At 49.5% G+C, this 10,093-nt stretch overlaps 1 protein-coding gene across 1 annotated transcript; it reads right to left on the bottom strand.

Annotated features, from left to right (window-relative positions):
* Positions 1 to 9,656, bottom strand: LOC137157939 (trypsin-like). Its single transcript, XM_067555360.1, has 5 exons — positions 9,617 to 9,656; positions 8,002 to 8,158; positions 6,932 to 7,185; positions 5,462 to 5,598; positions 1 to 1,667 (listed from the first exon to the last, which is right to left on the bottom strand). Exons 1-5 carry the CDS (start codon positions 9,654 to 9,656, stop codon positions 1,515 to 1,517), a joined length of 741 nt encoding a protein of 246 aa, XP_067411461.1. The 3' UTR covers positions 1 to 1,514.
* Positions 9,657 to 10,093: the final 437 nt, after the last annotated feature.

Genomic DNA, 10,093 nt, shown 5'->3' on the forward strand with positions numbered 1-10,093 from the left:
CAAGGCGCTCCAGTTTATTCAGTTTGACAAAGAGGAGGTGAAGGGGTGACTTGATCTCAGGCTGTAAATAGAAAGTTGACCATGGAGGACTCGTCAATCTAGCAAAGGTCTGACAAGATCCAACGGCTGGAGGAAGTTGAAATCTCGGCAAATTCAGACTGGAAATACAGTGCTAAAATTTTCACAGGGAGGCTAATTAATTATTGAAACAATGTACCCAGGGCTCTGGTGAATTCTCCATCACTGGCCGTTTTTAAGTCGAGATGGGATTTTTTTAGTTCAACCAGGAAATAAATAACTAGGTGTAGTTCAGGTGCCTTGCGCCTTCATTTTCCTCTATGGGCCGGCCACTGTGGTTTGACTACATCTCCCATGATGCACCATGGTCTCCCCCTCTTGCTGAACCACTATGGTGCATTATGGAAGTTGTAGTTTCAGGTGCCTCTTTTCTCTTCTATGAGCCAGGCTCTCTGGCTGGACTAGATCTTCCAAGGTTCAATCTGTGTTTGCCCAGCACTGATTTCTGTACTGAGCTGGGTCAGAGATGCTGGCCCGTTCTCAAATGGCTAAAAAGGGCTTACGCACTGGGAGCATGGGATCAAATGTGTCTCCACTCAGTTCCTCATACTAAGCCAATGGCTCTTGGTGTTCAAGAGATCTTTCACACCAGAGGAGGGGAGAGAATAGCCCCCTTCTGAAATTTTCCCACCAGGAAATTCCTGTCGCCCTATGAGAAAAGGTTCAAAAAAGAAAAAAATGGGTGGTGGCGGGGGAAACCCTACTGTCTCACATTGGTTCCCAGCTTTGGCCAGCACCAAAGAATGAGAAAGTGGGAGGGTGGTTTCTCAGATTTGTGTCCCATTTTCTGACCATTGGGAAAAGAGACAGTAGCTTTTTTCCCTCCCCGCTTACTCAGACTTTGGAATATTCCCCTGTGGGAAGAGCTCCACTTTTCCCATGGAATGTTCCATTTCTGACCTGATCCAATTTTCTGTCGGGAAATGTTTCCATGTGGAAAATTCCAGCCAGCTGACAGGGAGGGCTGGAGCAGAGAGGTAGCAGGATGGCTTAGTGGTGTGTGCACCTGTCCTGGCCGTGGAGATACAGGTTCAAGTCTTGGCTCTGTTACAGCCTTCCTGTAGACAAATCCCTTAGCTGCGCTGTGCCTCAGTTTTGCCATCCATACAATGGGGATAACAGCCCTGCCTTGCCTCAAATGCGTGAGGGAGGATAAATACATTGATAACTGTGAGGCACACAGATGCTGTGGTGAAGAGGGCCAGCAAAGTACATAAGATTGCCTGGTGTTACGCTAAGAACAAGGCATGAAATCATGTTGTGCTTCTGTGAACTAACCTCTCCCAGCAGCAGAGGGCCTTTATTATGTAACATTTGTGCACAGCGCCATGCACGGGGCTGCCCAGGAGGGGCAATCTGGTTAATGCACCTGCAATGGCACTGTAAGGACCCCATGCAGCAGCGGGGAAGGGATGAGTTTCCCAAAGGACTCAAGGTCAGTTGTTGTTTATGGTCTCCTGGATCCAGTCGATATATTTACAGACGTTGACGTAGACCCCTGGTTTTTTGGGCAGGGCGCACGTCTGGGTCCCCCAAGACACGATACCCTGGAGTTTTCCATTGCAGACCAAGGGTCCCCCGGAATCTCCCTAGAAGGAGACAAGACAACAGAACATCAGAGTGAGGAGCTACAGGCAACACTGCATCTGACAACAACAACGTTATCACGCCTACAATGCCAGGATGAGTCCTCTGCGTCCGTCTGTGGGTACAGAGCCCAGCACAGCCGGAAACGGATTCTTTCCCAGTAGAAACTACCAATGAGAACGAAAAAAAATGTCACTTTTGCCCACATTTTCCACCCAACGTTTTTTTTTTCTTTTCTTCGTCGAAAATCCAAAATACCGAAACCGTTTGGCCCCAGCTGCAGTACTTCACCTTGGAAAGGAGGCCACAGTGTCTCCCGGGAGTTGGAGCCATGAAGACACATTAAAGCAGCTGGTGGGAAGGGACACACGGGGGAAGCCATCTGTAGCACAACACGTTTGACTGGTCTTATAACAGCCAGCACATATTATGTACCTTTAAATGCCACCACTTGGCACCATTTGCCTTGCCAGATTATTGGCTAGGGAAATTTTTCATAGAAACTGCTTTGTGATGGAAAATTGGGGTTTCGGCTAAGCTGAACTTTGGTTGAAAAGCATCTTCTGGCCGGGAAAATTTGGCGAAAAACCAAATTGGCCGAAAACCGCTATAGGTCCATAGGGAAAGAAAAGAAAAACATACGAATGACCTTCTCCAGATCTTTTTTGAACCCAGTTATATGTTTCGCCTGCACACCAGCCCCTGGCAATGAGTTGCATAGGCTGACCCGTGCGGTGTGTGAAGTTATTTCCGTTTGTTTGTTTTAAACCTGCTGTGCTTCATGGGAGTTGTAGTTCAGGTACCTCACAGTCCCATTCTCCTCTATGGGCTGGACTCCTCAGCCGGACCACACCTCCCAGGATGCACCACGGTCTCCCTTCTTGGACGGGAAAAGCAGTGCACCATGGAAGTCTTAGGAATCACAGTGATCTTTACAGATTGAATATTTTGGTTTTCAGGCGCTTGGTTTGTCACCAAAAAAATTAAATGTTCGCAGAGAGCAGAATGCTTTTCACCAAAAGCTTGGGTTAGTCGAAAACCCAGTTTTCCCCGTTTCTATGGAAAATTTCCAACCAGCCCTAGCAAATCGTTTCTCAATGGCCAGGAGCAAACGCCCTCTCCCTGCTGTGTTGCAAATCACAGGGTTGCTCGTGACTAGATTTTTCCAGGGCTCATCAGCAGACCCCAAAGTGATTGCATAACTAGCCAATGAAAGCGTGGGATGTATCATTCTTGTCTGCCACTAGATGGCGAACTTCAGGAACAGTGCAGTCCCAAAGACTGCATCTGGAAGGAAGTGAATAGGTCTTTAAAGGAGATGGAGACACCAGGGACCTATGCAGCAGCCACTAGAGGGGGACAACAAGCCAGCCTGTGTTTGCCGGCATAGAGTCGCTTTCTGCTGACACTGAACAAGGAGCTCTATTATAATAAAGGAAATGGCATTATCCCTGGAAGCTGATCTGTCTCCCTCTTCCTGATTATGACAATCCCCAGCTCTCCTGCTACCAGGCTTCTTGCTACCACTTTAAAAATACAGGCTGTTTTCCAAAAATACCTGCCGACGAGGTTGCCACATACTGGCTAGGAAGGAGAGTCCAATGGTTAAGGTGCCAGCTAGGATTCTGGGAGCCCTCAGTTAAATTTCTGCCCCCATCCCCCAAAAAAGAAAAAAGCACAGTCTAAACAGACAAAGAGTGGGGGGAAACTGAGGCATGGAGGGAAGAGAAGTAATTTGCCCAAGGTCACTTGGTGGCAATAGAACCCAGGTTGTCCTGACTTCTAATCCACCACCTTGTCTAAGTCTCTTGCTGGTTACCTGCATGGGCAGAGCTTGCGTTCATTCTTATCCGCCATTATGCAGATGAGAAAACTGAGGCACAGAGCGGGGAAAAGTGATTTGGCCAAGGACGTCCAACAGGAATTGGGATTAGAACTAAAGTGTCCTGACTCCCAGTGTAGTGCCCTGCCAAACTGTCTAAGCCTGGTGCTGATTCTCGGCAGGGGAGGAGCGCACATTTTTATTATACCCCAGATGGGGAAGCAGAGGCACAGAGCAGGGCAGTCACTTCCTGCAGCAGGTGAGGCTGGGATTTTCAAACCCATCCTGGGGGAGGTGGGTGGGGAAAGGAAATGTGGCTGTTTTGCTTCTATTCAAATTCACAAAGAGTGGGAAACACAGAATCCCAGCCTGCCTCGTGCACACACTCCCCTGCTCTAACTTGTGGGCCACACTGCCTAATGTGGGAGGAGAATGAGAAGATCCAGACTTTTTGCTGTGTTAGGAAGCCATTCCCCCCACGGCCCATGAACACGGGAGGCAGGGCCAGGTTTATGCACCCTTTTTATCATCCAAAACAGACCCCTGTGGGATTTCAGAGAATTTCTTGTCTTTCCATCAACAAACAGATTATTTTTGTGAGTGGGGTTAATCGGGCTGCTCCAGCCAGCCCCTGTCAAGACATGTCTGCCCATTAGTGGCTCAGAGACTCTGCTGAAACAATCAGATAAGCAAGTCCCACCCATTATAATTGCTCCCACACTTGTTCCTGCTCTTTTTTCTGGGTTCTTGAGAACTCCTGGGTTCATCCCCAGACTTGCCAATCTCTGGTGAGGCTCAGGATATTCAGGGCTTTTCCTAAACCCACAGTTCCTACAGTCACAGGATCCTGGCTGTAATAAGGTGGTCTAATTTTGGTTGTTGTGCAGGTATGGGGTGGTGTTGATGGCTTGAGATATCCAGGAGGCTAGATGGTCCAGTGATCCCTTCTAACCTGAAACTCTCTGACTTTATGACTATGGAAGACAAGCTGGGCAACATTTTTCTGCACAAAGCTTTTCCTGGCAAAAAGCGGAGATTTGGTGACATGGAAACATTTTCGTGAATTCGTGTCAATTTCACCTAATTTGTTTCGGTTGGACAGAAACCGACCCAAGGTTTCTAAAACATCAAAATCTTTCCTCTGGACAGTTTGGAAACAAAACGTGTCAATTTCTCAGCTCAGCTTTGCAACAACTTTGCACTTCAAAATTTCCCTTTAAAACCAACCCCGGTTACAAACGGCCAAAATTGAAAGGAGCTATTTTGAGTTTGCCGAAATGAAACATTGCCCTGGCCACAAAGCTTCTTTTTTCCCTGATTTTTCAGTTGGCCAGAAATTACAAACATTTTCATTAGTGGCTGGACTCGAAATGAAATTTTTTTTCCTGATTTTCTGGAATGGCCAGAGATCTGAAAAGTCCATTATTGTCCTGGTCTATGTGGCAGAATCTCAGCTCTGATTTAAACAATTTAAACATCTTTCTAAACCTCTTGGGCTAGAAAGATGTTGTCCCTGGAGAGGCTCAATAACCAGACAGCAGAGAACAGGTCAATTCTACAGAACAATCTGGATCACCTAGTAAACAGCGCTCACAAAAACAACACGTATTTTAATGCAGCCATAGGCAAGGTCATACATGAAATTTGGCTTGATACGGGAGTAAATGGGTGACATTTTCCATCCTAGATGATCTAATCATACCTTCTAGACATCAAAACTATTAAAAGGGCAGAGTTAAGGGCAATGAGAGTTAAGGACACTCACATAAAGGGGCGGAGTTATGGATGGGTGGGCAGAATGGTCTGTTCTAGCCTTGAAAGCTATGCCACTATGGAAAAACACTCAAGAATCGATCTGGGCTGGTCTCACCTTCCTCCCATTCCCTCTCCCCTCTCTTGGTCCCACCCCCACCCCAGCTGCCCCCGAGGCCAGCCCCGCCCACATCCTGCTTTCAGTTGTGCAATTCCCCTCACCTGGCAAGAATCCGTTCCCCCCTCCAGCACGCCGGCACACAACATGTTGTCGGTGTAGTAGCGAGGGTAGATCGCCCGGCACTTTTCCGAGGAGATAATGGAGACGTTGGTACAGTGGAGAAGATCTGGGAAGGATACTACAAAAAACAAACAAACAACAGCACAATGGATGTTGTGTCAGTGGGAGAAAGTCTTAGGGTCAGATCCAGGGCCAGGGTCAATGCACACAATCCCAGTGATGGAGGGTCAGATCTAGGGCCAGGGTCAATGCACACAATCCCAGTGACGTAGGGTCAGGTCCAGAGCCAAGGTCAATGGACACAGCCCTAGTGAGTTAGGTTTAGATTCAGAGAAGGGTCTTGAACCAGCAACCCCCGTATCTCCTCAGCAATGTCTCCCTCAATCCCTCCTGTTAGGGAGACTTTGTAGAAATAACTAAGTATTTATTGGAGCCGGAACTTGAGCCTGGGGTTCCCACAGCACAGGGGCTATAAGGTGCCATTAAAAATGTCAGAAGATCTCAGTTTTGTCCCGATGCAGAATGGGAAAAGTTGCTGAAATCTCGAAACTGTGCACAGGAGGGGAGAATCACTTCCAGCCCAGCTCTAACCAGGAGGAGTTATACCCCAATTGGCTTAGAGGGCAACAAAGAACAGTTTGCTTATAACCGTGGCTCGTAGCACCTATCACCCCTTTAACTGATGAGCACCTGTCTAGCCACATGCTACTCACGTCTCCAACGTGCCTAGAACATCTCTTAATCACAGGCTAACCCTCGCTAAATCTTTCGTAAATAGAACCAGTGTTCATTGGAAACCAGAGAAGGGGGCGGATTTTCATCTTTTCCTCAAAAGAATACACAGCCCCCAAACTTTTTTCTGTTTTGGGCCAATTTTTTTTTTTTCCTTTTTCAGTAGCAACTTCTCTGCTTTTCAGCCAAATTCCTTTAATTTTCACCCCCCAAAATCTACTACTTTCCACCAAAAAAAACCTTCAGGTTTTGGCCAAAATCTTTTTTCGTTTTGTGACAAAGTTTTTGCCAATTTCCAACCAAAATGTTTCTGGCAAAAGTTTTTCAGTTCTCATTTTTTTTTCAATGATAAATCAAACTTTTCCCAGGCAGAAGCCCCGTGCCAGGGAGATCCTCAACTGATCAGCCACCCTGTTTTACGTTGAGGGGAGGTAAAATTTCTATGGTGAATTTCCCCAGGAGGCTCCAACTGAAACTTCAGAAATGATCGATTTCTGAAAGGAAAGAGCAAAATAAATAAATTCCTAGGAAGATTTTCAGAGGAATTGGCCATAAAAGTTGCTGAGACAAACAGGGAAGTGGCAAAGAAGAAGAAATTTTGGGGGATGTTCAAAATTCTCGTGATTTTCTCGTTTTTCAAACCTGCTGGCTCCTCCCCCTTTGAAGCTAAGACCGCCCCCTGTCTGCCCCCAAAGACGGGTAGAGCTTTGTTACTGTACTTAGAGGGCTGCTTGTCGTTCCCCATCCAGACACCAGACATTCCTCCCCAGGAGAGGGGCAACTGGTCGGCAGCGCAAGGGGCTGGACGTAGCTGTTGAAGTTAGCCGGAGAGAGAAGTTTAAGCAGCATGATGTCGTTGTCCTTGCTGGCGGAGTTGTAGCCAGGGTGAGGGATGATTTTTGCTGAGAATCGTAGCTGCTCCGTCCAATCCAGATGATTGATGTTGTGTTCTCCCAGGCGCACACTGATGGCGCTGCAGAGAAACCAACACACGTCAGAAAAGCAGGGGACCAAGAGCTCGGAGGAAGCTGGAATCCCTGGGGGAGGTTCTCTGGCCTGGGCTATACGGGAGGGTAAACCGGACGGGCAGAACGGGCCCTCCTGGTCTTGGAATCCATGAATCTATGAAGGTGGAGTTAAGGGGGGGCGAGCTCAACCATCAGATATGGGCTGGATGAATCACTAGGGGAGATTCTCTGGCCTGGGCTACCCAGATCAAACACACACACACACACACACACAATCTAATGTGTACACACCCTTTTGCAAACACACACATACACATCATGTACACACTCTTATCCCCCCTAAATTCAGTCACACATGCTCTCCCCAAACACACACAAATGCACTCTCAAAGCCACTTACAGTCACACACACAAATGCACAATCACACATATGCTCCCCAACACATGCATAAATGCACAATCACACTCTCACACCTTCTCATAATCACACACTACTCAAAACACACACATGCACAATCGCACTCGCACAGTCACACCCCCCCTCCAACACATTCACAAATGCACTTTCAGACCCACTCACAATCACACAGACTCTCCCCAATACATTCGCAAATGCACAACTACAGTCTAACAATCACACACCCTCCCCATAAATGCACAGCCACACTCTCACGCTCCATCACAATCACACACGCATGCCCCAACACACACACACGACCTCACGCTCACACCCATTCACAATCACACACCCACTGCGATGCACACACACACACACCCCCTCCCCCCTACACGCAGACACCCTCCACCTCACCCACACTCACCATCTGACGTTGCAGTGGGCTGCGGTGACTACCCAGTTCCTGTTAATCAGGGTCCCTCCGCAGCTTAACTGGGTACCCACAAAGAGGGCAGCCTGCCAGGGCACGGAGTGAGAATTGCAGGGGGCACCGCCGACGATCCGGACGTCCTGGCCGCTTACTGTAAGGCAAAGCAGAAAGGTTCATGACTGGGGAAGGGGCGGGGGAACTTCTGTGACGCTGCACCACTGCCCTGCTTTGCCCCAGCTCAGGATCAGGGCCCTCCAGCTTTCTCCCCTTCTTGCTTCAGTGTCTGATTCAAATTCTGCCCAGATGCTGCCAATGGCGACTAGAAAACTTCACCAAATTGCACCCTCCCCTTTCAGCCCCCTGGCAATTCTGTCTCCAGCCCAGCCATCATCACAACATCTGGGCACCTCCCCTCCACCTAGGCTGGGCAGGGGTATTCGCCCCTTTGCACACTAGGGGGAAACTGAGGCACAGAGAGGCAATGTGTCTCAACCAAGGTCAGGCTGCATCTCTGGCCGGGCAGAATAGAAGCCAGGTCTCCCACATCCCAGGCCGTCCTTCCAGGCTCCCAATCCCAGTCAACCGTCAGCAACTAAAATCACCGTGAAGGGGGCATTCTCGTCTTACTGGCTTCGCCTGCGTCGGTTTAACGTGCAAAGCCATACCTGCAACACGCATGTCCCGGCTCACCCACAGCCACGTACACAGACCAGAAACCAGGCGTACATTTTTGTCGGGGGGAACAAGTCATCACTGGCCCATCTTCCCAAGGATTCTACATCCCTGACAACTTGTAAACCAAGATGGGAGGTTTTGCTAAATGATCTGCCCTAGGGATTATTTTGGGGCCGTTCTCGGGCCTGTGTTACATAGGAAGGCAATTTAGATTGTCACACAAAACCCTTGTCAGGGATGGTCTCGGTTTACTTGGTCCTGCCTCGGCGCGGTGGGGTGGGCTAGATCAGTGTTTCTCAATGACTGGGCCGTGGACCGGCGCCAGTCCCTGAGGTCTCCCTGACACAGTTTAGGAAGGCAGCAAGCCGGTCCATGGTATCAAAAAAGTTGAGAAACGCTGGGACACGATGATCGCTGAAGACGCCTTCCTGGCCAAGATTGCTCTGGTTCAATGCACACACAGACCCACAGATAAACAACTGCACACCAACAGAACAGGGAACACACCCAATGGTGCAGGCACACAATCAGTCTTCCTTGCACAACACTCATGCATAAAGACTCACACTTATACTCACAGATAAACACAAGCACCACGCACACTCTCGTGTGAACACACACACACACACACGTGATCGTGCACACATCCGCTCCCAGATAAACGCACACAGTGGCAAACACAGACGTGCACAGATGAACACCACATACAATCTTGTAGGCACACACATACGCAAACACACACAATGGTGCCCGAGCACACAATCACACACACTCAGAGACAAACACTCACACAGCCAGAAACGCACTCAAGTGTGCAGGCACACAGGCCGACAGAGCAGGGCTCATCCCCTCCAGCAGGGGGCCCCACCCACATCCACACACACACACACCCACACACACACACACACACACACACTTTCTCTCTTTCTCTCACCTGCAGTCACCATCAGCAGCACGAGGCCCAGCCGCTCCATGCCGAGGGAGGGAGGGTGACGGGTGGTGCGGGGGCTGCTGGTCCCTGGGTCCCTGGGTGCTGACGGGGTGGTGGGGAAGGAAAGGGAATCATTATCAGGGTACTGGCCCATAAGACCTCTCCCCCACCGCAGGCTCCGCCCCTGAGCTCCGCCCACTGCCATTGCTGGCCTACGCCCCCTCAAAGAATCCTGCATTCTGATTGGTTCCCAGCAGCGTATCTCAGTGCTGACCAATGAGAGAAGGGTGTGAGGGACGCTATAAGGCTGGGCAACTTCCTGGGCTGTGTGTGGGGCGGGGCCATCATCCTGCCCGACTGGGAAGGAGGCTCGGTCGTGGGGCCCAAAGGCAGGTTGGACCCGGTGAGCCATGGGCCAAGAGGCGACTGGGTTCAAGCCAGGCCAGTCTGTGCAGTGGCGTCCCACAACCCGAGGTCTGA

This window comes from Emydura macquarii, unplaced genomic scaffold (genome assembly GCF_026122565.2).
Source record: "Emydura macquarii macquarii isolate MOO-44397 ecotype Brisbane River unplaced genomic scaffold, CSIRO-AGI_Emac_v2 contig_1635, whole genome shotgun sequence".
Classification (NCBI taxonomy): domain Eukaryota; kingdom Metazoa; phylum Chordata; order Testudines; family Chelidae; genus Emydura; species Emydura macquarii.

Coding starts and splice junctions, on each gene's coding strand:
- LOC137157939 (XM_067555360.1), bottom strand. CDS start 9,656: ATGGAGCGGCTGGGCCTCGTGCTGCTGATGGTGACTGCAG. Junction 7,186..8,001: donor GCCCACTGCAACGTCAGATG/GTGAGTGTGGGT, acceptor GTTTCTCTGCAG/CGCCATCAGTGTGCGCCTGG. Junction 1,668..5,461: donor GGGGAACGGATTCTTGCCAG/GTGAGGGGAATT, acceptor GTCTCCTTCTAG/GGAGATTCCGGGGGACCCTT.